At 43.7% G+C, this 27,871-nt stretch overlaps 1 protein-coding gene across 1 annotated transcript in view; it reads right to left on the bottom strand.

The window, feature by feature from the left end:
• lrriq1 (leucine-rich repeats and IQ motif containing 1) overlaps positions 1-27,871 on the bottom strand; it is a 147,667-nt gene that overhangs the window by 49,926 nt on the left and 69,870 nt on the right. Inside the window, 4 exon segments of the mRNA XM_078221103.1 lie at positions 6,354-6,470; positions 12,210-12,432; positions 15,303-15,794; positions 20,537-20,716. Coding sequence (XP_078077229.1) covers positions 6,354-6,470; positions 12,210-12,432; positions 15,303-15,794; positions 20,537-20,716 — 1,012 coding nt within the window.

Consider the following 27,871-nt stretch of genomic DNA (forward strand, 5'->3'; position numbering starts at 1 on the left):
TTTTTTTAAAATTTGTTACGAGGCCATGCCTTATAAAAAAGTGACTTTGTGTATTCACTTATGGAAAAATCACTTAGTTTTAAAAGGAATAAAACAGCAACCTATTAAGATGACCACCAAAAGTCAGGTGACTTTTGTAATTTCTGCACAGACTCAGAATTACCTTGGGGTTCCAGAAAATCCTTGATTAAATGACCCTGTGTGGGTAGCCTTCTCTTAAATGGACACAACTCGACAACTGTCCCTTTTTACAGCAATATTCAAGCCCTGTACTATCAGATGAGTAAAGCATTTTGTGGAATTCACACCTCTCATTGTCAGTGTTCTTACTAACTTCAAAATCCTTGTACTCTCAGGAGGGATTTCTCCCGTCCTGCCCGCCATGGGAATCGTAGCGGGCAGGGGGATGGACCATGCAAAGGCCTGTTGAGCTCGGGCGGGATTTTCCGGTTTTGAGGTGAATGCGGCTGGAAATCCCGCCCTCAGAGTCACTAGCTGGAATTTTAACACCACGCCCGCCCCGCAGAACGGAATTCTCCGTTGGCTGTGGACAGGAGTTTATGAGCCTCGCCCGAGCGATGACATAAAATAGCGGCCACTGTTTCTGAGATTGATACCTAGCAAAGAGGGCTGCAGATAAATCAGTTTATCATAAGTAGGTGTTAACAGCCACTGTGCATTCTCCACAGTGTAGCAATGGCTTGCAACTTGGAATAATTTATGTGGCCAATGGGAGTATTGATCATGTGCTCACATAACCAAAACTGACTTCAGATAACAAATATTGTTTACTCCAAGAACCCTGCAGGGAAAAACAAGCAGCCTGTAAACCAGCAGCACAGAAGTGCCATGGGTCAGAAGGTATGAAGTGGACACCCTCTTTTTCTCTCTCCACCCATCTTGCAAGCTTGAATCCTGTCTGCTGTTTGACTATCCACATCCACAGGCAAAGATTATAAAGAACGCAACCTGGTAGCTCATATCTCCAGAAGAACAGATAAATCGTCCATCTATATCTTTAAATAGCCTTGATGCTGAAACCAGAATGACCACCATGTTCAGCCTGGATTCATGTCAAACTACGAGAACTTTAATCTTTATTACACCTTTATGATATCATTCAATCTATCCTGCCACTCTGTAATCTACTTCCTTCTGTATGTGAATCTGAGTGCATGACTTAGATTTTCACTGAGTTAGGTTGACTTAGAAGTCTTTTAAAGATTACAGGCAGATCCCAATTCCAGGATTCCTGCCCCCATTCCTGGGCTCTGCAATTTTTGGGAATGCCTTTAAAAGGATGTGGGCTACTTCCTGTCAGAAGCTGGCATCAGCCACCCCCGATCTGGCTGACTCCATTGTGGAAGTAGGTATCTCATAATCATTTGCAATTTTCAGAGTCAATCAGTTTTAAAGAGTCGTGATTCATGGCCCGTTAGAGGGGTCATGAACCCTAGCGTGCATGGGAGGACCTTTGAATAGGTAAGTTCAAAAGGTCCACCTCATGGCTCCTATGCCAGGCTTTTAACCATAGGCACCTCATTCTCTTATGCCAGTTTCTGCTCCCTCTTCTGCTCCCTTCTTAGGCCCCTCATGCCCCCTATGCGAAGCTCTGGCATTTCCATGTTCATTGACCCATTCTGCACTTTCTAGAACCAATGAATATCACAATCTAAAATGGAATCTATTTAAAAAAGCTTTGAAAAAAATCTATTCCACTGATAAATTTCCCTTAGGACTATAAATTTCTGAGCTGAAAGCTAAAAAAAGTGTCATTCATCTGGGTTTCATTATATCTGCTTAGCTGAGAACCCAGACATCTATTTGAAAAACAGAACACCTGCTCCCCAGTATAAACATTGTTTGATTAACAGCCCAGGTTCTGTAATTTCTGCAGTCACTATTCTATTCAAATTCCTACCTCTCTTCAGCTCTGAAAAGGAGTCAATAAGGACTTAAATCATTAACTCTGTTCCTCTCAGCACAGATGCTACCAAGCCTGCTGGGTTTTTCCAGTATTTTATATCAAATTTCACTATGTTTGTTTATATTGCTCAATTGGTTTTAAGTGCTTGTGGTTTTTGAAACTTCAAAGGGCCTGGATGATTGACACTTTTATTCGCTTTCATTTCAGACCTTGGGCCTGATTTTACCATTTTCATTCTAAGTGCCGAATCTGGGCGTAATGCAGATCCATTTTAGAAATCTGCTTTCAGGCGCCCCCATACGCTCTCAGCCATCTCCAGTCCCATTCGCGCTGTGGGCGGGGCTTAGCGAGGCCGAAACGATCGGACCTCTGAACTGTGCATGCACAGTTTGAAAAAAATTTGAAAAAGCACGCCCGTGTCAGATCGCTCCCGGGCCGCAGAAAGCGGAGAAAGCACCCGGGAGTGAAACGCAGGAGCGAGGGTGCACACACACATCACTGTCCCCCTTATCCACCCCCCTACTATCCACACACATCACTGTCCCCCTTATCCACCCCCCCCACTACCCACACACATCACTGTACCCCTTATCCACCCCCCCACTATCCACACACATCACTGTCCCCCTTATCCACCCCCCCACTATCCACACACATCACTGTCCCCCTTATCCACCCCCCCACTACCCACACACATCACTGACCCCCTTATCCACCCCCCCACTATCCACACACATCACTGTCCCCCTTATCCACCCCCCCACTACCCACACACATCACTGTCCCCCTTATCCACCCCCCTACTATCCACACACATCACTGTCCCCCTTATCCACCCCCCCACTACCCACACACATCACTGTCCCCCTTATCCACCCCCCCACTACCCACACACATCATTGTCCCCCTTATCCACCCCCCACTACCCACACATCACTGTCCCCCTTATCCACCCCCCCACTACCCACACATATCACTGTCCCCCTTATCCACCCCCTCACTACCCACACACATCACTGTTCCCCTTATCCACTCCCCCACTACCCACACATATCACTGTCGGTAGGGGAACATGTGGCAAATAGTGACCACAACTCTGTTAACTTTAGGATAGTAATGGACAAGGATGAGTGCTGTCCTACAGGCAGGGTGCTAAATTGGGGGAAGGCTGACTATAGCCGGATTAGGCAGGAATTGGTGGATGTTGATTGGGAGAGGATGTTCGAGGGTAAGTCCGCGTCTGGCATGTGGGAGTCTTTTAAGGAACTATTGATAAGGCTGCAGGATAGGCATGTGCCTGTAAAAAGGAAAGATAGGAAAGGTAGGATTCGAGAGCCGTGGATAACCAGGGAAATTGAGGATCTGATTAAAATGAAAAGGGAGGCGTACGTTAAGTCCAGGCAACTGAAAACAGATGGAGCTCTGGAGGAATACAGAGAGAGTAGGAAAGAACTCAAACGGGGAGTTAGAAGGGCAAAAAGAGGTCACGAGATGTTCTTGGCAGGCAGGATTAAGGAGAATCCTAAGGCATTCTATTCATACGTTAGGAACAAAAGAGTTGTCAGGGAGAAAATCGGACCTCTCAGGGACAAAGGAGGGGAATTATGCTTAGAACCCAAGGGAATAGGGGAGATCCTAAATGAATACTTTGCATCGGTATTCACGAAGGAGATGGGCATGTTAACTGGGAGTGTCTCGGAGGGAGGTGTTGACCCGTTAGAGAAAATCTCCATTACAAGAGAGGAAGTGTTAGGTTTTTTAGGGAACATTAAAACTGACAAAGCCCCAGGGCCTGATGGCATCTATCCTCGACTGCTCAGGGAGACGAGAGATGAAATTGCTGGGCCTCTGACGGAAATCTTTGTCGCTTCTTTGGACACGGGTAAGGTCCCTGAGGATTGGAGGATAGCGAATGTGGTCCCGTTGTTTAAGAAGGGAAGCAGGGATAACCCAGGAAATTATAGGCCGGTGAGCTTGACGTCCGTGGTAGGGAAGTTGTTGGAGAGGATTCTTAGAGACAGGATGTATGTGCATTTAGAACGGAACAATCTCATTAGTGACAGACAGCATGGTTTTGTAAGAGGGAGGTCGTGCCTTACAAATTTGGTGGAGTTTTTTGAGGAAGTGACAAAAACGGTTGATGAAGGAAGGGCCGTGGATGTCGCCTATATGGATTTCAGTAAGGCATTTGACAAAGTCCCACATGGCAGGTTGGTTAAGAAGGTTAAGGCTCGTGGGATACAAGGAGAAGTGGCTAGATGGGTGGAGAACTGGCTTGGCCATAGGAGACAGAGGGTAGTGGTCGAAGGGTCTTTTTCCGGCTGGAGGTCTGTGACCAGTGGTGTTCCGCAGGGCTCTGTACTGGGACCTCTGCTATTTGTGATATATATAAATGATTTGGAAGAAGGTGTAACTGGTGTAATCAGCAAGTTTGCGGATGACACGAAGATGGCTGGACTTGCGGATAGCGAAGACCATTGTCGGGCAATACAGCAGGATGTAGATAGGCTGGAAAATTGAGCGGAGAGGTGGCAGATGGAGTTTAATCCGGATAAATGCGAAGTGATGCATTTTGGAAGAAATAATGTAGGGAGGAGTTATACAATAAATGGCAGAGTCATCAGGAGTATAGAAACACAGAGGGACCTAGGTGTGCAAGTCCACAAATCCTTGACGGTGGCAACACAGGTGGAGAAGGTGGTGAAGAAGGCATATGGTATGCTTGCCTTTATAGGACGGGGTATAGAGTATAAAAGCTGGAGTCTGATGATGCAGCTGTATAGAACGCTGGTTAGGCCACATTTGGAGTACTGCATCCAGTTCTGGTCGCCGCACTACCAGAAGGACATGGAGGCGTTGGAGAGAGTGCAGAGAAGGTTTACCAGGATGTTGCCTGGTATGGAGGGTCTTAGCTATGAGGAGAGATTGGGTAGACTGGGGTTGTTCTCCTTGGAAAGACGGAGAATGAGGGGAGATCTAATAGAGGTGTACAAGATTATGAAGGGTATAGATAGGGTGAACAGTGGGAAGCTTTTTCCCAGGTCGGAGGTGACGATCACGAGGGGTCACGGGCTCAAGCTGAGAGGGGCGAAGTATAACTCAGATATCAGAGGGATGTTTTTTACACAGAGGGTGGTGGGGGCCTGGAATGCGCTGCCAAGTAGGGTGGTGGAGGCAAGCACGCTGACATCATTTAAGACTTACCTGGATAGTCACATGAGCAGCCTGGGAATGGAGGGATACAAACGATTGGTCTAGTTGGACCAAGGAGCGGCACAGGCTTGGAGGGCCGAAGGGTCTGTTTCCTGTGCTGTACTATTCTTTGTTCTTTGTTCTGTCCCCCTTATCCACCCCCCCTCTACCCACACACATCACTGTCACCCTTATCCACCCCCTCACTACCCACACACATCACTGTCCCCCTTATCCACCCCCCCCACTACCCACACACATCACTGTCCCCTTTATCCACCCCCTCCACTACCCAGACCGATCGCCACCCCTGCCCCCCTCCCCTCCCCACCGATCGCCCACAGAGTGGCAGTGGACCCCCTGCCCCCCCACCAGAGATCCATCTGACCCCCCGCCACCAGAGATCCATCTGCCCCCCACCACCAGAGATCCATCTGCACCCCCCCCCCGCCCCCACCACCAGAGATCCATCTGCCCCCCCCACCAGTGAGCGATCAGGCCTCCCCCCCCACCGGCCCCGAGTTACATCTTACCCGCCTCCCTCCCCCCACCCCCCCCCCCCCACCCCAAAGACAACGATCTGGCCTCACTCCCCCCGCCCCCTCTCTGACAACGAACTGGCTTCACTCCCCCCCGCCCCCCAAAGAATGGTCTGGCCTCACTCCCCCTCCCCTCCAGAGGAACATCTGACCCGCCTCCTCCTCCCCCACCACCAGACAATGGTCGGCTCTTTCACGCCCCCCCCCCCCAGAGATACATCTGACCCGCCTCCTCCTCCTCCCCCCCCAACCAGACAACGATCTGGCCTCACTCCCCTCCTCCTCCCCCAACCAGAGAATGATCTGACCCGCCTCGTCATTGCGCCCGTTTTGGGTGTGAATCGAATCGCCGCCATTCCCGGGTTTCGGTAAAGTGGCAATCTGCGCGGATGTGGGTGCGGATCGCGTTAATGGCCTCTCACCCGACTTTACCATGTTTACGCGCCCATTTATAGGGCCCCTTGTTTCCCCATCGGAAAAATTGTCAATGGAGTACATTTTTTCAGTGCTTTTTGTTGCACATCTCACTTTACATCATAATCTTTATTAGTTCTCAAAAGTACAGTGGGTCAATTGGCATTGTAGAGCCAGAGCTTGGCATGGAGACATAAGGGGTACTTCTGCTATATCATTGTCTGTTTAGTATTTTAAAAATAACAGATCTCTGAGGAACACATACTATGATGTTTATTTACCTCATCAAATGTAAATTCACTCAAATCAACTGCTTCGAAGACATCATCTTCCTCAGTTTGAACAGCTGCTAAAGCATAAGACAACTTCTTCCGCAGGAGATAGCCTCGCCAATGTGCCTAAATAAATCCACAATGTATTTAATTTTTAAATAAAATCAAAGCACCGAAAACTAAATAATCCGCAAACAAAAGAATGACAGTATTTACACTGAGTTGGACGTTGAATGCAGAACATTTGTCCCTTAATTTCTAGACATAAATGAACAAACAACAGTGTTTCTAAACAGCTATAACCACCTTTTCTGTAAACTGCAAGAAATGTGGTAATTTCACCATCACAGGCCTAAAAATATTTTTTTTATTTACAGTACCATTCATTCAAGATTCATTACAAGATTCAGCAAAAACACGAATAAAGGGCAAAATAGCTTGAAATTACTTAGGGTAAATTGATACAACCGGTTTCATGGATTTCGTGCACCTAAAATATGAAAACCAAAATGAAGAAATTAACATGTTCTTGGGAAACTCTTCCTTGTTCCATGTGCAATAGCGGGAATGGACATTTTAAATTTGGAACATAACAGAAGGAGGAAATTCTTGGGCCTGCTCCACCATTCAATTAGGTCATAGTTGATCAGTATCTCAAATGCATGTTCTCTCCTTTGATCCACTGTGAAAGAGTTTAACTGCTGATGGCAGAGAAATGGGGCAGAGTAAAGAAAAGCATTTTTTCAAAATATTCTTCTCAAAAAGCAAGAGCAAATATGAGCAGAAGGAGCTGAGCTCTGGAAGTGATTGATATGATGAATCAGGCATGGAGTTGGAGGGCTATAACACTTATGATTCTGGTCACAAATGATGGGAAATAAGCATCAGTCCCACGGTAGATGTTAGGACAATCCAAATGAAATGATGACAGGCATTAAAATTTAGTTCTAACTGGGCAATGTCACTTGGGGATGTATGAAAATGACTGGTGTAAAAAAGAGAAATGTCACACTTGAACAACAGAAGAATTGGATTGCTCTTTGGTTTTGTAGATTGATGGAGGAATGTGGATGGAGTTTCAACTGACCCATGTTATTATTGACAGGGTGAATATTTGTTCCTGACACTAGGGGCAGGATTTTGAGCAACTGCTGGGCCGGAATGGAGGCCAGTGGGGGTTGAAAATAGCCTTGCTGGATGACCTGCCGATTAACCAGCTCCATCCCACATCTGGGCCACTTTTGTGGAGGTGCGACATAGGATAGATGGCGGCGCTATCTGCCAGAAGGTGGTGGGTAGACAACATGGTCAGAGCCCATTGAGGCCAATTAAGTGAGTTGACCTGGGACTTCCCAACGGATATCTAGATTCCTGAAAATGGCAAGGGCCAGTTTAGGTACCTGGAGGTGGCTTCCAGGAGACAAGCTGGTGGGCTAGTGTCTCAGACAGGACTAGAAACTCTCCCTGCTTGTCTGTCTGACCTTTGTTTCCCAGGAAGGGAAAAGCCAGCCATTAGTATGTCCAGAAATTGGTAAATGCTGAAGTCTTCAGAATTGCACATAGCTTTCACAAAAAACAAAATGCAGTATAAACAGGATTCAAAGACATAAAAATGAAAATAATCAACAATCTATTTTATCTTTTGGACTTTGTACTGCATTTCATTCAAACTAAGGCTGGGATTTTCCAGCCCCGTCGTGGTGGAACCCGCCACAGGAGATTCGGCAGCCCAGTAAATTTATATTGACTTTCGGTGGGACCGGGTGATCCTGGTGGTATGCAGGCTGGAAAATCCTGCGCTAAGTATTGCAATAACATCACTAACTAGTAACATGAAATTTTCAGTGGTCAGAATTGTTAAGAAAACACAGATGTCTCAGTTCCACTGTAGCACTTTGATAAATAAATGGTTAGCTGAGGTTATACATTGGCATTTGCCAGAAGTGTGGCAGGACAGGTACTTCATTTGCCTGACTGAATGTCCTACTACTGACCTCAAAGTTTCTGGGGTTAGTTTCATGTATATTTCTTTGGGAGTTCACCACTGGAAGGGTGGCTAAAATAATGGCTGACTATCGCAACTTAAACAGACAGACAGTTCACAGCTCAAAAAGGTCTACTGGCTCCGAAGAAATGGATGTCAAAGGGCATAAGGAGCAGGATAAGGAAAAGAAAAGGAAGTCGGTGTCAGGGATAGTGAGAACTTAATACTGCAGAAAATCTAGAGTATCGCAAATGCAGGAATTAAGTTAGAAAGGAACCTGGGAAGTAAAGAGAGATTATAAAAACAGTGGCGCACAGAATCATAGCATCCCTACATTGCAGAAGGAGGCCATTCGGCCCATTGAGTCTGCACCGACTCTCTGACAGAGTATCTTACCCAGGCCCTCTCCCCCCCATCCCATCCCCATAACCCCACATCTACCATGGCTAATCCATCTAATATACACATTTTGGGACACGAAGGGGCACTGATACAGATATAGGCCCATAACCTCTGTTGGCGTGGCTTTTGAATCAGATTGCCACTTTGTTCCCAATTTCTTACCTTAAAATGAAGCTGCTCCTATCTTACCCAACCTCTGACAGAGGTCGGGTAAAATCTGTGCAGTGCAACGGGTTCCCATGGTTAACAGTTGAGGGTAGCACAGTCAAAGGTAACTGAGACACGACCGCCCCCTTTTTGACTAGCTGCCACAAACCAGGTAAGTTTGAAAGTCCAGCCAATTTGACAAGCCAGGGAGAAGATAAGTGTATAAGGTAAATGGGTAGGGTTTAGGGGTGGGGGGGCATCAGGTGGGCCAACGGATGGACATTGGGGTCTGAATTAGCCCAATTTGGGGGGTAAAGGGGGGGTGGGAAGCCTTATGTGGTTCAGGTATTTGGGGGAGGCATAGTCCTTTGAGGAATCAGGGGATAGTGGGGATGCCAGGGCAGAGTGCTGTTGGGGTCAGTGGGGGTAGAAGGTGTCACATGGGGGTTTGGGGAGGGTATTGTGGGCGGGGGGAGTCCTGTGGGCTATCAGACTGGCCAGTGCTATAGTTACCCAGAAGCTAAAAGTGGTTTTGATTCTTCTAAGTTTTTCTGGGTAACTATTTCTGTAAAACAGTCAGAACCATTCAAAGTTTGCGGTTTAATTGCGGTTTCAATTATAAGATGGTTACCAATTCAGATCAATTGCTCAAAGGAAGTTTGAATTTCCTGGGAATTGTCATGCATTCCCTACCTGGGAACCTCCAGGGTTGGGTGTTCATGAGCACATCTCAGGGGATAAAAGCAAACTACTGCGGATGCTAGAATCTGGAACCAAAAGAGAAAATGCTGGAAAATCTCAGCAGGTCTGTCAGCATCTGTAAGGAGAGAAAAGAGCTGATATTTCGAGTCCAGATGACCCTTTGTCAAAGCTGAAAGGCATAGAAAGTGGGAGATACTTATCAAAGCTAAAATGGAATAGAAAGTGGGAGATATCTGTGGGGTATGCCTCACGGATACACTGCCTAAAGCTCAGAAGTTATAGGCCATTGTATTTAAAGGGAATGCAAAATGCTGGATGGCATAAACATACATACTGAGAATGGAAATATGATGGGATTTAGCATCTTTGAAAGTGGATAAAGTGCCAGGAAATTTATACCAGGGTGAAGTCAGAGAAACAAGGGGGAGATAGCAGAGGCTCGAACTATCACTTTACAATCCTACAGATGTGGTGCCAGAGGACTAGATTATAGTTATGTCATACCATTGCTTAAAAAGGGAGGACACGGTTATAGGATGGTCAACCTAACTTCAGTGGAACGAAAATTATTGGAAAAATTCTGAGGGACAGATTAACCAAGTACAATCACCAAGGTTTTGTTAAGGGAGAGTCTTGTCTGACTAACTTAATTGAATTTTCTGATGAGGTAACAAGGGTCAGTGAGGGTTTGTGTTTCTTGTAGTTTACATTGATTTTAGTAAGACTTTTATTAAGGTCCCATATGGTAGTCTGGTCAAAAATGTAAGAGCCATGAGATCCAAGGACAAGTGGTAAGTTGGAGCCAAAAATTGGTTCTGTGGCAGAAAGCAAAGTGTTGATGAGTATTTCTTTGTGACCGGAAGGCTGTTTCCAGTAGTTTTTTGCAGGGCTCAGTTCTAAGTCCTTTGTTGTTTGTGGTGCATATTAATGATTTATACTTAAATATAGTAGGCATGATTAAGAAGTTTAGATGATTAAAAAATTGGCTGTGTGGTTGATAGTGAAGAAGAATGCTGTAGACTGCAGAAAAATGTTAATAGACTGACCAGGTGGACAGAAAAGCAGCAAATGAAAGTTAACCAGAGAAGTATGAGGTAAAATGCATTTGTGGAGGCAAGCAAGGGCAAATAAATGCACAGTAAATGGTCGAATACTGAGAAATGTAGAAGAACAGAGGGACCTTGAAGTGCACGTTTATAGATCCTTGAAGGTAGCAGGGCAAGTAGTAGTTGGTAAAGAAGGCATATGGAATATTTTCCTCTATTTAGTGAGATATAGAATATAACAGCAGGGAAGTAATGCTGGAATTGTATAAAAACAATACTTAGGCCACAGCTAGAGCACTGTGTACCGTTCTGGCCACACATTACAGAAACTGATCACACTAGTGACAGTACAAAGAGATTTACAAGGATGGTGCTAAGAATGGGGAATTTTAGCTATGAGAAGAGTGGAAAGTCTTGGATTGTTTTCTTTGTAACAGAGGAGGCTGAAGGGAGTCTTAATAGAGGCACATACAATAATGAAAGGCCTATCCTGAGTTGATGGAAATGATTCATTTGGCTGAGAGGTCAATAACCAGGAGACAGATTTAAAGCAATTGGCAGAGGATTAGAGGCAAGTTAAGGAGATTTTTTTTCATTCTGAAGATGGTGGGGATCTGAAACTCACTGCCTGAAAGGGTGGTTGAGGCAGAAACCTCATCGTACTTGAAACATATTGATAGGCACTTGAAATGCCATAATCTACAGGGTAACAGACCAAGAGCTGGAAAATGGAATCAAGCTGTCAAGCTCTTTTTTTGGCAGCCACAGGCACAATGGCTAGAATTTTACCGTCCCGCCCTCCACAGGAATTGGAGCGAGCGAGGGGCAGACCATGGGAAGGTCCGTTGACCTCGGGCGGGAATTTACAGTTTCGGGACGAGCGAGGCTGTAAACTCCTGCCCAATGAGCCGAATGCTCCCCTTCTGTGGTATAATGTTTTGATGTTTCTATGCATCTATCATCTTGGTGGCTGCATTACCCAATGATAATTACTAATGATAATTATTAAAGGCCCGATATAAAGCCTATAAGTAGTTGCTATTGCTGTTGATAATGGAGCTGTTGACTAATAATAATCAAACTTTATCAATTAGTCTACAACAGACACACACAGGACACAAGGAAAACCACAGTGGGGAAGAGCTTTGGGGGCCCAAAATCACATTTTGAGCAAGCATGGTACACTTGTCCAATTGAGTTCATACTGAACAAGTTCTTTTACTGTTGAAGTGCAACAATTATAGAACGAAAAACAAAGAAAATTATAGCACAGAAACAGGTCCTTCGGCCCTCCACACCTGCACCGACCATGCTGCCCGACTGAACAGAAACCCCTTACCCTTCTGGGGACCATATTCTTCTATTCCCTTCCTAATCATTAAAAGTCACTATCGTACCTGCTTCCACTACCTCCTCGGCACCCTCTGTGTAAATAACTTGCCTCGCACATCTCCTTTCAACCTTGCTCCTCACACCTTAAACCTATGCCCCCTAGTAATTGACTCTTCCACCCTGGGAAAAAGTTATGTTAAATTCTTTCCTATTTCACTTCAGCAAATATGCATAAAGATATACTTCTCTAACCTGAATGACGGTGACTGCTCTATGTCTTCTCTCCTCATTCCCACCAAATATCTTCCATTTCTTAGCTGGAGCTTGGGCAGTGTTCCGTGAAGCAACTTTATTGTTGTAATCTCTCCATGCAGACTGAATCACTGAAGCAGCATTATGAAGTACCATGTACATGTGAATTTGTCTACGAATATTATATCCCCGCCAGTGAGACTGTAAGACTGTAGCTGCATAGCTGTCAACACAAAGATTTGGAAATGCATTATTGTTAATCAGGAGAAACAGCAAGTAATTATTTAAAACACAAACCAACATTGCAACCATCCATCCATTAATTGATCAAGTGATTCTAATTTTGCTTTGAGGGGTTTTGACTCAATTATAACTTAAACTTTCATTGGCCAATAATGAGAATTTATTAGAGAAAAAATTAGTTTTTCTTCCTGTTACTTATTTTATAAATGGTTATCTTTCCTGCCCCCAGTGTTATCTTTAGAGTCCCCAGTGATCTATTTCTACCAACTTCTTCCTCATATATGTGCCTCCAGGTTATATCATCCAGAGGTGACAGTTCCAAATTGTACGTTTACAACTCCCAGCTATACGTTTCCATGATTCCTCCCGACCCCTCCTTTACCCTCTGTGTTGTCAACTTGCTTCCCTAATATCCAGCTGTGGATGAGACACAAATTCCTTCAGTAAAACATCGAGGAGACTAAAATCATCATCTTCAGCTCTGCAACAAACTCCAAACCTTTGCCTCAGCTTCCATCCCCGCCATTGCCAAAGGATGAAGTTGACTGTTAACAACATCACGTTCCCATTTGACCCCAAAACCAATCTTATGATCCCAAATTCTCTCCAACAGAAAGACCACCTATTCCATCTCTATAACAATGGCTGTCGCTGTTACTCTGCTGACGAAACTCCCATCCATGCCTTTGTCACCTCAAGAAACAATTGTTCTAATGCTCTTCTGTTTGGCCACCCAGCATCCACACTCCCCAAACTCCAGCTCATCTATAATTCTTCTGCCCATATCCTAACCTGCATCAAGTTTCGCTCACTCCTCACTCCCATACTCGCTGATCTATCTTACTTCCTGATCTCCAAATGCCTTAAGAGTTTTAATTTTTTTAATTCTTGGATTCAAATCGCTTCATGCCATTACTCCTATTTATCTCTGTTACCTCATCTAGCTCACAAACCCTTAATAACTGTGCTTCACAAGGTCTGGCCTCATATCTTTCGTATCACCTTTAGCATCATGCCTTCAACCATCTGGCCCTAAGCTTTGAAATTTGCCACTAAATCTGTCCCTCTCTCTCACATTAAGACCCTCCTTAAAACCTATATCTTTGACCAAGCTTTTAGCCACCCTTTCTAATATCTGCTTCTTTGGTTTGGTGTCAACTTTTGCCCAAAATCACTTTTGTGAAGAGCCTTGTGATGTTATGCCACATTAAAGGTGCTAACTAAATGCAAATTATTGATATTGTGCTTGTGCTGAAATTCCTGCTGCTTTCCCCTTGGTTAGTATGTGTTATTTCCTGACTTAAGAAGTAGAACAATTGTCTACTATCCCAAAATAAAGGCCGCAACACTGACATAAATCCAGGTTAATTATATCTCTACTCCAATTTGCATCAGCTATCATGTTTTAAGGTAAACACCAGTGCAGTGATCACCATCGTAAACCAGTAAGAAAATATTCTTGCCTAGGAATATTTCTGTTAGTGCAACTTCATTTTCATTCTGAAGAACAATTGTGCATAAATGATGAATTTCTTCAATATCATATAGGACAGATAAGATTAAAAAACACTTCGTAGCTTGTAAATATTCAAATGCCCCTCATAACAACATTGGACAATTTTTAAAACAATATTAGACAAATATTTCCTATACTAGAACAAGCGACCACACTTCAAAAGTACTTCACTGGTTTTAATGGACTTTAGAACATCCTGAGATCGTGGAAGACGCTTTATAAATTCAAGTCTGTCTTTCTTTTCTTTCAGAGGTAAGAGTGGATAAAATAAATTATCTTCGCTATAAAGTCACTGAAGGGAAAAAGACGTAGGGCAAAAAGGGCAAAAGCAAATTCATGGAACCAGGTGAACTGGATGCCTGACTGATGTTCAACTCATGAAAAGAAAACTAGGTGCAAATTGCTGGATTTTGAACTAACTGAGCTTATCCACTGTACGAGAGTGTGTAGGAGGCAGATTCAATCCTGGCTTTCAAAAGAGAACTGGATCATTATCTGAAGAGGTAAAAGAGCTACAGGGAATAGGCAGGGGAGCTGCACAAGATGAATTGCTTTTGTGCAGAGCTGGTACAGATGAGCTGAATGGCCTCCTTCCGTGCTGTGACCATTCTACGATTCTACCTAAAAATAAAATAGAAGCTATGTGTGAAGAAAACCAAACCAAAATTCTGTGTTTACTAAAATTGAGAATTGCCTCTCTCTACAAAGCTGCTGGCCAAAGCATACTGCACATTTCCTTTAACACACCACAGTGCTTGGGCAGCTAGTTCTTCTTGTTGAATATTGAAACTTAATAAATTAAAGTTTTGGCTGGCTTTGGTCATTTTCACAAGGTTAAACTAGAAAACCATATAGAAAGAATCAAAAATAATAAGCCAGGCACAGTAAGGGAGGAAGATAGTGTAACACAGCACAAATATCACAATGATCACAGTAAATATTAAAAGTCAAAGTTTAAGAGAGTGAAACAAAGTCAAAAATACCCTTTTCTACTGCACAGCTGGATGACACAGCACTAAAGTATTACGATCCATTATTTCCCTGTGTCTAAGAAAGGGAAAATCACGTTGAACCCATGCTTCAGATATTAATCTACCACCTCCAGTATATACCAGCTACACCATACAACATAAATGTAATGCAAAACACGAGGCCATAATTATAGAAACAGACGTTTGATAGCATGTAATGAATTGTAATTACTATAAATTGTGGCTTCTGCTATAGATTAAATAGTCTCAGGCACTGGTGCTTATTTGGCTTATTCAAATATTCTGAAATAGCATCTAAAATACAATACACAAATGATAAGGACATAAATATAGTGTTATTACTTTTTTAAGTTGTCTTCTGAAATATGTTGTTGTCGCTTCCCTCTCAAACTCTCTTTATTCTGTGGTTCTGACGCTATTCTGTTGTACTCAGAATGTATTGGGCCTTTCCTTGTTCTGGAATCCTGCAGAGAAATTGCAGTCCTCTCCTGGTTTGCAATTAGTCTGGGGTCATTGCGCTCCGAATCCTGACAAGCAATGGGTAAATAATCATTTTGCTTTCTGTTTTCAGAAGTATAGGTAACAGCAGTCTGAACTGGGTCAGAAACGGCTTTTCTGTCAGTGTTCTGGCTATTTTCTTTTGTATGATTAATGGTCAGCTTGTTACATTGCTCTCCAACGTTGAGTTCTTCCTCGGGAAGACTATTAGGATGTTTTTTCTCTTCAGTAAGGCATAACTCTCCATACTCATGGGCATATCTACATTCTTCAGCCAGCTGCATCAGTTCCTCACAGTGCTGACAGTGTGTTTCTGTAATGTCCAAAGAGTCCAATCTGTTATTAAAAAGGACAAATATGCAAAGAAAATTAGTGCTGCATTTTACAGAATGATGCTAATGACAACCATGGCATAAAAATAGCAGAGTCCACACCAGGCTGCACCAGGAATTCAGGCACAGAGGTTACCTGTAAAAAAAAAAGGCTTGGAAATTGAGATCTATAAATTGGTTCTACTGGCCTATGTTCCAAATTTTTAATATGGCAACCGTCGTGTGACTGGAGTTCAAAACTGTAACATCTATCCCAGAGTTTCCACCATTTTCCTTACTGTGCAAAACTGTGGTTTTAGTGCCCACAGTGTTTTTCAACTTTGATTTCTATCAAAATTGCCTCAGGCGGAATTTTCACAAAAAAATTCTAAGTGTTGAATGGGCGAGAAAAAGGTAGATTTTCTCACCGTTTTTTTCAGCGAATTGACGGCACTTGTGCATAAGGTGTCATCATGTGATTCTCGCAAGTGGAGTGGAGTGGGGGAGGGGGGAGAGGAGGGGGCTGAAAAGCAACTGATAAACAAGGGAAGTTTATGAACTATCCATATATCTTTCTTGGGAATTAAACTTCAAGTTGAAATCTCTATGTCAGACATCCCAGATGTGCCACATTGCTGTGGGGTGGATTGCAGGAAAACAGTCTTTTGCTTTGATTCATCTGTTTGTTTTCTCATAGACAAAGGCAGAGAAAGAGAGAAATCTGCCAGCAGTGGGGCTTGGAAAAAGCTGAGACCAGTAGCAAAGGGCTATCAGAAGCAAAGGGTGTTTTCTGATTTTGGAGTCACTGAGCAAACAGCAGTGGAGCCATGCTTGTGCTGGTTATCTACAGTTATAAAGAGAACTGAAGGATCACCTGACCGAATGCTGGTGGAAGGATCCCAAGAAATCTCAGGATAATAGCAGGAAAATAATAGCAGGAAAACTGAGGGGAAACAAAGTGGATTCCTGGGAGTTGTGGCACATCTTGGTTTTGCCTCAGAAGAAGTGACAGAACTCTCAAGATGCTGGAAAGTACAGGGGAACTCTGGCGTGGAATTAAAAACAGAACAGAAAGTGGCTGTTAAGATTTGAAAATTTGTAGGTTTAAAGAATAAAGGTTTATGAAATATAGGCCAGAATCTTCCAGCTGTTCACGCTATGGGATCTTCTGGTCCCGCTGACTGCGCACCCCTGCCATTTGTTTCCCGGCAGTGTTGAGAGTGGTCAATGGGAAATCCCATTGACATTGGTAGGACCAGAAGCTCCCGCCACTGGCCAAAGGTGCATCACATCCTGCCACGAGAAAGATGCCACTGGAAGGCCAGAGAATCCCCCCCATAATATTAAGTTAATAGTACTTTCTTTGTTTAATTCTTGTACAGTAGAAGTTTTTGTTTAAATGTGAAACCTTGTGACATAGTCCTTTCAGTTAATTATGGAGTTTGAATTTCTTTTCAAAAGTTAATAGTCTCCCTTGAGATCATAACACATGTAATCTCTCTTGTCTTGCACCCAATTACAGACCTTCCCTTTTGTATGTTTGCTCTCTCATTTCACCAGCTTAAAATCAAATATATTTATAACTTTTGCCATTTGTAATGAAGGAGCATTGACATGAAATGGTAACTCTGTTTTTTCTCCCCGCTGATGTTGTTTGACCTATTGAGTAGGACATTGGAAAATGGTTGAGTCTGAAGGTGTCAAAGGCATGGATAGGAGTTTCAGCAACAGATGGTTCAAGACAGAGGCAAAGATAAGTGCTGTATATAAAGATGGAAAAGCAAGGTCTTATGATTGAGCTAACCTAGATTTGAAATTCAGGTCACCAGCAAATAGATGTGATCCAGGAATAAAGCTGTTATTTTTGTTGCGACATACACATGTGATAGCTAATGATGGTGAAAGAAAATTAATTTAATATGACCAGAAGACTCTTATGTAATGCAATCAGACATTGATCACATTGATTTGCTTAAAGAGTCAGACATTTCCACAATATATTGTTGGCTAGGAAAATAGGCAATAAGAACTGAAGGAGGAAAATATATATGGTCATATATCCATCAAGTAGACTTTATACATTGTGGAGTGCATCTTTTCTCAGATGTCATCCACATCAGTCCTTTTCTAAGCAGAATGTAGTTTGTTTGTAGTTTTGATTTCTATCAGTAAATTTATCCCTGGAATCCCCATGTTAAGAAGTTTAACAACACCAGGTTAAAGTCCAAAAGGTTTATTTGGTAGCAAAAGCCACACAAGCTTTCGAGGCTCTAAGCCCCTTCTTCAGGTGAAGAAGGGGCTTAGAGCCTCGAAAGCTTGTGTGGCTTTTGCTACCAAATAAACCTGTTGGACTTTAACCTGGTGTTGTTAAACTTCTTACTGTGTTTACCCCAGTCCAACGCCGGCATCTCCACATCATGATCCCCATGTTGCCATAGAAGGATATTAATCCATTTAAATTACTCCAAGCGCTCAGGCAATTGTACTTTATGCACTGTGGCAGAAACAAATTCAGCTTTCACTGACCTTGTCTTGTAACATCACCACTGAGGGGGGAGATTGAATGGCAGATTATCATTCCTGCTCTTTCCATGTTCTTGCGGTCTAGTGGGTGATAAGAGACCGGAATATTTGGACAATATTGCTAGTTCACTGCTACCACCTAGCTGCAAACTCCTGTTACTACTGGTGATTAAGTTTAATCTCAAACTGTTGCCTGACAGAGCAATTGCACTTGCCATGTTTGAGCTACCTGCAATCTCAGGCAAATTAGTACAAATGTCGGCAAAAGTGTCATGCCAGCTATTAAACCAAGACGACAGACAATTTAGGAAATTATACAGAGTAAATATCGGGCGGCACGGTAGCACAATGGTTAGCACTGCTGCTTCACAGTTCCAGGGACCTGGGTTCGATTCCCGGCTTGGGTCACTGTCTGTGTGGAGTTTGCACATTCTCCTTGTGTCTGCGTGGGTTTCCTCCGGGTGCTCCGGTTTCCTCCCACAGTCCAAAGATGTGTGGGTTAGGTTGATTGGCCATGCTAAAATTGCCCCTTAGTGTCCTGAGATGCGTAGGTTAGAGGGATTAGTGGGTAAAATATGTCGGGATATGGGGGTAGGGCCTGGGTGGGATTGTGGTCGGTACAGCCTCGATGGGCCGAATGGCCTCTTTCTGTACTGTAGGGTTTCTATGATTTCTATGAAATACTTTGAGGCTGAAGGTACTATTTAAATATTTACAGAATGGAAAGAGCTTTGAATTGGTTAGTAATAAACTTACATTGAGAAAGGGTGAAACAGTCACTGGGTGCACAGTGAAACAAGTGCAGAAATGTTTATGAAGCATAAATTGCTCCTTGCATTTGATGCATAAATGTTTCAGTTTTCAATCATCAGATCTAGCTGGACCGAATCAACCTCTATCAATCCTCACGCTCCTCTGCCCAGGTCGGATCACCCTGCCGAGTAAGTATAATCCTGGCCTTCTTTTCTCCACTTTGGCCCAAGTACATGAATGAGATGGGAATAGAGGGATATGGTCCCCAGAAGTGTAGGGGGTTTTAGTTAAGTCGGGCAGCATGGTCGGTGCAGGCTTGGAGGGCTGAAGGGCCTGTTCCTGTGCTGTAATTTTCTTTGTTCTTTGTTTTCTTAAACACCTTTTCTCTTTGTCCCAATCACCCTCACCTTCAACAAGTGTGATTACCTTACTGACTTAATTATCACTGACATTGATATCTGCCTCTTCTTTTTGCCTATCAAGCTAGACCTCTTCAAAAGGCTTTCCTTCAGCCTTTACAATACAACAACCTCCAAACCTCCTTTTCCTTGCTAAACTTCTTCAACATGTCTTTTCCTGCCAAATGCATGACCAGCTTTCCCACAATTCCATGTTTACAGATTCCCTCTATAAACCTTTGTCTCTCCACCCTTTCTGCTATGTTAAAACCCTCCTCTTGGATCAAGCTTTTAGAACATAGAACATAGAACATTACAGCGCAGAACAGGCCCTTCGGCCCACGATGTTGCACCGACCAGTTAAAAAAAAAAACTGTGACCCTCCAACCTAAACCAATTTCTTTTCGTCCATGAACCTATCTACGGATCTCTTAAACGCCCCCAAACTAGGCGCATTTACTACTGATGCTGGCAGGGCATTCCAATCCCTCACCACCCTCTGGGTAAAGAACCTACCCCTGACATCGGTTCTATAACTACCCCCCCTCAATTTAAAGCCATGCCCCCTCGTGCTGGATTTCTCCATCAGAGGAAAAAGGCTATCACTATCCACCCTATCTAAACCTCTAATCATCTTATATGTTTCAATAAGATCCCCCTCTTTTAGTCACTGCTTCCTAACATCCCTTCTTTGGCTCAGTATCCATTTTTGCTTATTCATTGATTTAGTGAATGGGACATTTTGTATATTAAAGATTATATAAAAATGCAAGTCTTGATAAATATCTATTTTATTAATTTGCTTACATACTATGATATCATGTTGTTGAACGATAGTAGAAAACCGAATAAGTCAACATGACATTTTGACCAAATATTGAATTTTATTCCACCCACACACTCATCTCCGTGGATACCTCAAATCAAGTGTTGATATATTAAAATGGAAAATACTTACTCTAAATTGTCCTATTTCCTGTTCTCTGCAATTCTTTAATAAAACCAATGTATGTGTCAAAAAACTATGTGCTTGAATGACGCATGGCTTCATGTTACAGTCAAAAAGGGATGAAATGTGAAAAGAGAGACTTACTCTAGTTCAGTTTCATGTCTCCTGAGTAATAACTCAAAGTTTTGAAGCTGGGTCTGACACAGTGCCAGGAAACTCCCTGGTGAATGTCTGCTATGTCGTTCTGCATCAAGATCATCACTGAAACTAATCCTCTCACCATCCACTATCTTCAAGCTTGGCAACATTTTCAGGATTGAACATCTGAAAGAAACAACACACAGTCAACATAAAAGATTACTACCTTACTTCAATGTACAATGCTAATTACAATTTGTCTGTTTACACTTCCCCTTCTATTGGAGAATTTCAGAAAGAGTGATCTGAACGAAAATATAGTTAAGGAATATTATAACAATGAATTTAAAAATCTTTATGCCAACAGCGCGGGTTCAATTCCCGTATCAGTTCAGCTTATCCATGAAGGCACCGCCTTCTCAACCTTGCCCCTTGCCTGAGGAGTGGTGATCTTCAGGTTAAATCACCACCAGCCTATGATCATCCAGGACTATGGTGACTTTACCTTTATTCTTTAAAAGAAAAGGCTCAAAGTTCTAACAAAGCCTAAGAAGGGGTCTCAAATGAATACTGATGGTAAATTCTATTCTGTTGAATCATAACATTTAATAGAAAATGGTCATCTATAAATATACATTTTACATATGTTCTCTCCCAATATCTCCTTTGGTAACATCCACTTTCCTCTGTCAACTCTATGACTATTTAAACAGATGTGTGCTATGTTGTTATTATCTTGTTAATACTGAAATTTTGAAAGATTATTTCTACATGCAGCTTTATTGGCCCAGATTCCATTATCAGCTGCAAAATGACAAAAGCTACCCAGAAAGATCCAACGATGCTGTTAAGAGCGTTGATATGAGATTTCAGGTGTCTCTTCACAAGCTACGCAGGAGGAAATATGGGTGGTGGGGGGGTGGTGATGGGGGCAGGACTGGGAGGGGAAAATGTGTGGAACACAAGAGGGGAAGAGAGAAATGGACTGGGTGTGTGTATGTGGAATACAAGAGCGATGGGGAGGATATGGAGGCAGGACTCCTGAGGTGATGTGGAACACGAGAGGGGAGGAAAGAGATCATAGAATTCCTGTAGTGCAGAAGGAGGTCATTCGGCCCATTGAGTCTGCACTGGCCCACCTTTTTATCTTACCCAGGCCCTATCCCCGTAACCCCGCATATTCATACCCTGCTAACCCCCTCTAGCCTACCCATCTTAGGATACCAAGGGGCAATTTATCATGGTTAATCCACCTAACCGTTGGACTGTGGGAGGAAACCGGAACACCCGGAGGAAACCCATGTAAGCAGGGGGAGAATGTCCAAACTCCATACAGCCAGTCACCCAAGGCCAGAATTGAATCCGGGCCCCTGGCGTTGTGAAGCAGCAGTACTAACCACTGTGCCACCATGCTGCTCAAGGAGGCAGCACTGATGGAGGAGAAAACGAGAGCAGAATGGGGAGAGAGAGGCAGTGCTAACGGATTGTCAAGGAACAGAGTGCAGTAGTGAAAGACTGTCCTGGGACAAAAGTTATAAGACTATCCAAGGAAGAGGAAGAGGCTTTCCTGAGGCTGAGGCCACATTGACAGGGGAATATTGAAGAGGCCTTACTGGGGCAGTATAGGCCATGATAGAGGGTTCTGCATGGCACGTGTCTTGGTCCTGGTGTTGGGCAGGGGAAGGTCTTTCTGGGCAGTGATGCCCTGCACAGTATGGTGTACAGGGGCATGGTCTGTCACTTTAGGAAGCAGACCTGGAGGTTTAAGTCATAATATTCTGAGGCAGAAGGCATAATGATGTTCAGGGGAGGCATCTGGATCTTGTAAGTCAGTAGCTGAAAAGTCATGGGGTACTGGATGCTCTCATGGAGGGAGGGCATTCCAGTAAGGATGCAATGGCCTCAAGAAGGGGAGGGGTCAAGTCGATAAATAACATGAGGATATCAATGTTAAAGAGTTCAGGGGAAGAACAGGAATATCCATATTAACAATGATGGGATCAAGGATAATACAGGGAGGCTGGATAGTGACAGAAGGAAGACGAATCAGGAGGTGGGGAATATGGAAGTAGATGGAACAAACCTGGTGGGTTTGAGGCTGAAGGAAGAGGTTGGAAGCAGGTCTCCCGGATAAAAGGCAGCAGCACCATTTTTGATCTTCCACAGAAATGATGCAATTCAAAAAATAATCTAGAAAGATTTGATCGGAAAGGCATCTCTGGTTGTGTGAGAGGAGTTCAGAACAACAACTTTTGGCCCCTTGAAAGGGCACTCTATTATTATACTGCTTAAACCATGGGCCAGATGGTTGCTAGATTCGAGGGTCTAATTCACAATGAACGAGCTTGGCTTCTTGAATATTGGTGCTCATTCAGGGGATGTAGTGCATATGGTCTTAACTAGCATCTGATCCTTTCAGAAGCATGTCAGAATGAATGTAGGGTCAAACAATCAAGGGCCATGCCTGCTTTGCAGAGGATAACACAAACCCCACAAACCACCATGTTCCCAGTGCACTGGTCATGGCAATCAAGGTACATGCTTGCAGTCATGACGTAAGTGAAAGGACTGGGTATCAATTGCTATTGTCAAGGCCACTGGAAGATGACCACCAGAAGCCCAACAATAGATCCATGGACTTGGGTCTTTGAACCCTAATTCAGATCCTTGCTGTGAATGTGCAGTCACATCTGAGCATAAAGCTCAGCCTTCTGGATGGGATGGGCTTGGTATGCCATGTGCAGTTTGCTGCCTTGTATATGGAGGGAGACCATTCAATGAGAACTACCACTGATTGTTGAATTGTATATGTTCACAGATACAAGCAGGAGTGGCAAGTGCAGGCTGTAGCCAACACTGCATTCTTGATGATCTAAAGACAGTATCACAGGCATCTTTACCTGTCTAGGGATGTAGTAGCACATATTTTCTACATTCTCTATGAGGAACACATGCCACTGCTCCAGCGTTTGTTGCCGCAGTGAAAATTTTTGCCAGCAAATCCTTCCAGGGCTTCACCGGGGACCTTGGTGGAATCTCCTAATCAGTGACAAATGTCTAAGGGAGGTAAGAGATACCCTTTTTAGTAAAGCTTACTATGGCATACTGTTCCACATGGATGAAGCAAACCAGACTTCAAGAATTTGGGATTCGTTGAGATCTCAGGATTTCCACAAGTGCAGGGCGCCAGCAACTACAAACATGTGGCCTCGAGCTATCTGCCAGCAGCCTGTGAGATTCATAGAACATAGAACATAGAACAGTACAGCACAGAACAGGCCCTTCGGCCCACGATGTTGTGCCGACCTTCATCTGAAACCAAGATCAAGCTATCCCACTCCCTACCATCCTGGTGTGCTCCATGTGCCTATCCAATAACCGCTTAAATGTTCCTAAAGTGTCTGACTCCACTATCACTGCAGGCAGTCCATTCCACACCCCAACCACTCTCTGCGTGAAGAACCTACCTCTGATATCCTTCCTATATCTCCCACCATGAACCCTATAGTTATGCCCCCTTGTAATAGCTCCATCCACCCGAGGAAATAGTCTTTGAACGTTCACTCGATCTATCCCCTTCATCATTTTATAAACCTCTATTAAGTCTCCCCTCAATCTCCTCCGCTCCAGAGAGAACAACCCCAGCTCCCTCAACCTTTCCTCATAAGACCGACACTCCAAACCAGGCAGCATCCTGGTAAATCTCCTCTGCACTCTTTCCAGCGCTTCCACATCCTTCTTATAGTGAGGTGACCAGAACTGCACGCAATATTTCAAATGCGGTCTCACCAAGGTCCTGTACAGTTGCAGCATAACCCCACGGCTCTTAAACTCCAACCCCCTGTTAATAAAAGCTAACACACTATATGCCTTCTTCACAGCTCTATCCACTTGAGTGGCAACCTTTAGAGATCTGTGGATATGGACCCCAAGATCTCTCTGTTCCTCCACAGTCTTCAGAACCCTACCTTTGACCCTGTAATCCACATTTAAATTAGTCCTACCAAAATGAATCACCTCACATTTATCAGGGTTAAACTCCATTTGCCATTTTTCAGCCCAGCTTTGCATCCTATCTATGTCTCTTTGCAGCCTACAACAGCCCTCCACCTCATCCACTACTCCACCAATCTTGGTGTCATCAGCAAATTTACTGATCCACCCTTCAGCCCCCTCCTCTAAGTCATTAATAAAAATCACAAAGAGCAGAGGACCAAGCACCGATCCCTGCGGCACTCCGCTAGCAACCTGCCTCCAGTCCGAAAATTTTCCATCCACCACCACCCTCTGTCTTCGATCAGATAGCCAGTTACCTATCCAATCGGCCAACTTTCCCTCTATCCCACACCTCCTTACTTTCATCATAAGCCGACCATTCATTAATAGAAAAGGATTTCATTCTGAATGACCAGCTAATTTGTGATCACTGCAAACAGATCCAGCTAGGCACCCAGGAAGCTCACATGATTCATACATTTTGAGTCTCTCCCAGATGCCAGAGATATTTGAGGGAGATCAGTTCTTGGAGGGTTAACTCCTCAGTGGTAAGGGATATGCCCAAAAGACATGGACAATGATGCCCTGTTGTCAGCCATAGAGTGCATCCGAGGAGAGATGCAGTGCTGCACATTTAGCCATCAGTCCTGAGTAGAGTACACTATTTGCCCCTTAAAGATATGTTCCCCATGATTGGAGTGGTTGGGGCGACTTTCCAATTCTCACCACAGAAAGCGTTTCGTATCATTATTGTTTGCTGTGCCCTGCACAATCTAGTGCTGCAAATGGTGGTTGGGGGGGGGACACACAGTGGGTGTGTTGGGTGTTGTTAGAGAGAGACCTGGAAGACCTCAATGTCTCCTTGGACAAAGAGGATTTGGAAGGGAATGTATCTGAAAAGGGCCACAATTCAGATGAGTCACATGAGGATCGGAACAATGCGGCAGATGTGCCTGTGATAAACTCATAGCTACTAGATTTCTACAGGATTAAGGTGGAGAAGCTTTAACAATCAAAGTGCACTAAGCTTCGATGCAGAGGACAGAACAAAACCTTCATTGTCAAAGTCAACATATCATGAGAGGCGATTGATCTCACAATGATTATGGTGGAAGCATAAATCACATTCAACTCTAACAGCGTTGTAATCCTTGGAAGGATCAGTAGCCAAGGGAATATGTGGACGCTGGGGAATGTGATCAGCGTTCCACCACTAAATTGCCTTAAGCAAAAAAAACAGTGCAATCCTTTCAACCATGGTGTCGACAAGTCAGTGGGCATGGCATCCTTCATGCAGCTTAAATGCCTTTGCACACATTGATGCACTCATGCTAGTATGACAGTAGCTTAGCAAGGCGGTTCCAATAGGAAAACTTTATTTGTCAATGGTTAGTGCTTGATGCTCTCAAGAGGAAGCTACATCCAGACCCCACCATCTCTCCAAATGCTAGCTGCCATGCATGAATAATGCAGATGCCTCACCTTGCTACCGAGCCCCAAGACGTTATTGGACATCAGGACGCAGTGACCTGTTACTCAATAACATGCATCCAAAGTTGCAAGTTAAGTTCACATTGTCTTCACAAAGAGTAGCTCAGTGATCCTCGTTTGATTGTTGACACTCACTCTGCATTCGCCGGTAGCCTACTAAGTTTATGACCTGCATTACTTTGGCAGTTGGGAAAGATGTGGCCTAGTCAGTATTGGTAGATCAGTGAATGACAACTTAGAAACCATAGAAACCATAGAAACCCTACAGTGCAGAAGGAGGCCATTCGGCCCATCGAGTCTGCACCGACCACAATCCCACCCAGGCCCTACCCCCACATATTTACCCGCTAATCCCTCTAACCTACGCATCTCAGGACTCTAAGGGGCAATTTTTAACCTGGTCAATCAACCTAACCCACACATCTTTGGACTTCTTCCCTTCATAGATCCTATTGAGCACTCGGATGTGTGGAAGTATCAATTTCATAGCATTACAGTCCTTGACATTGACCATCTCACAAAGGCCAATTCTTTCTATGAACCTGAGGTCAATGAGTGCACAGTCATGCACTGAATTCCATATCGATTTGCGAACCATGCCTTTACCGAAGGATTCTGTAATGTAACGCTCGACAGCTGTTCAGGACCAAAGTGACGATTTCACAGTTAGGTCCATGGCTTCATCAAGGCCAACACACACCTCTGACTTCACACACTCATTTGATTTGATTTGATTTATTATTGTCACATGTAATAACATACAGTGAAAAGTATTGTTTCTTGCGCGCTATACAGACAAAACAGACCGTTCATAGAGAAGGAAACAAGAGAGTGCAGAATGTAGTGTTACAGTCATAGCTAGTATGTAGAGATAGATCAACTTAATGTAAGGTAGTTCCATTCAAAAGTCTGACAGCAGCAGGGAAGAAGCTGTTCTTGCGTCGGTTGGTACATTCCCCTCGAGTAGATATTTCAAATGTCACCGAGTGGAACCAATTTTCATCATCTAGTGTTATGCATGGGATGAGTAGGAATTAAAAAAGGAATAATGTTCAGCCTGAAACACAAAGACAAAAACATGCTGCAGGGAGGCATGAAAGGCCATGGTGCTTGATGATGAATGCTACTTTTCCCATAAATTCAGTCATAAAATAAATGCCATTGTAATTTACAATTGGGAGGAAAGACTATAACGTTGGTTATGACAAATGCTTGGATCATCCACAAACTACAGACTTCAGTAAGGCAGCTTCGGGATAATCACTAACCTTGATAACCAATTCTCATGAAGCCATATGATGTCTGCCTGAGGTGCAAGGGTCACATGTGCATTATCCTGCCATCATTTTCACATGTGAAGTGCCTTTATTCATGTTGTAGATGTGGAACTAAGGGAGGATCACTGATGAGATTGAATTAGACTTAATGGAATTGAGGGATCAAATGGGGATATTTCTGTTGGGGGGGGGGGTGGTTTGTACATTGAATTAACATGGGATCTTGCATCACATTGATTAGTCATTCAATACCTGAGACTAGAAGAGGTAAAATGCAAAATATATTGACAATCGTGCAGATTATATACAATGAATGAGCAACTATGGGGTATTCCAAACATTTTAAAATTTTCTAACCCGACCACTATGTCCAGGTGATGCCCTGACATCTGCAGCAGAAGTGGATCCAGCCTGCTGATTGCTATTGTCTGTTGTCTGAGGTGAAATTGGTTGGCATTCTCTGATGGCCTACACTTGGGAGGGCCAGGACTGCTGAGGGTTTCCTGCTCTCGAGTAAATACATTTTCCTCAGCCTGACCTGCTGGAATTGATTAGTTCACAGGCAGAGGGGAATTGG

The sequence above is a fragment of the Mustelus asterias genome, chromosome 9 (genome assembly GCF_964213995.1).
Source record: "Mustelus asterias chromosome 9, sMusAst1.hap1.1, whole genome shotgun sequence".
Taxonomy (NCBI): Eukaryota; Metazoa; Chordata; class Chondrichthyes; order Carcharhiniformes; family Triakidae; genus Mustelus; species Mustelus asterias.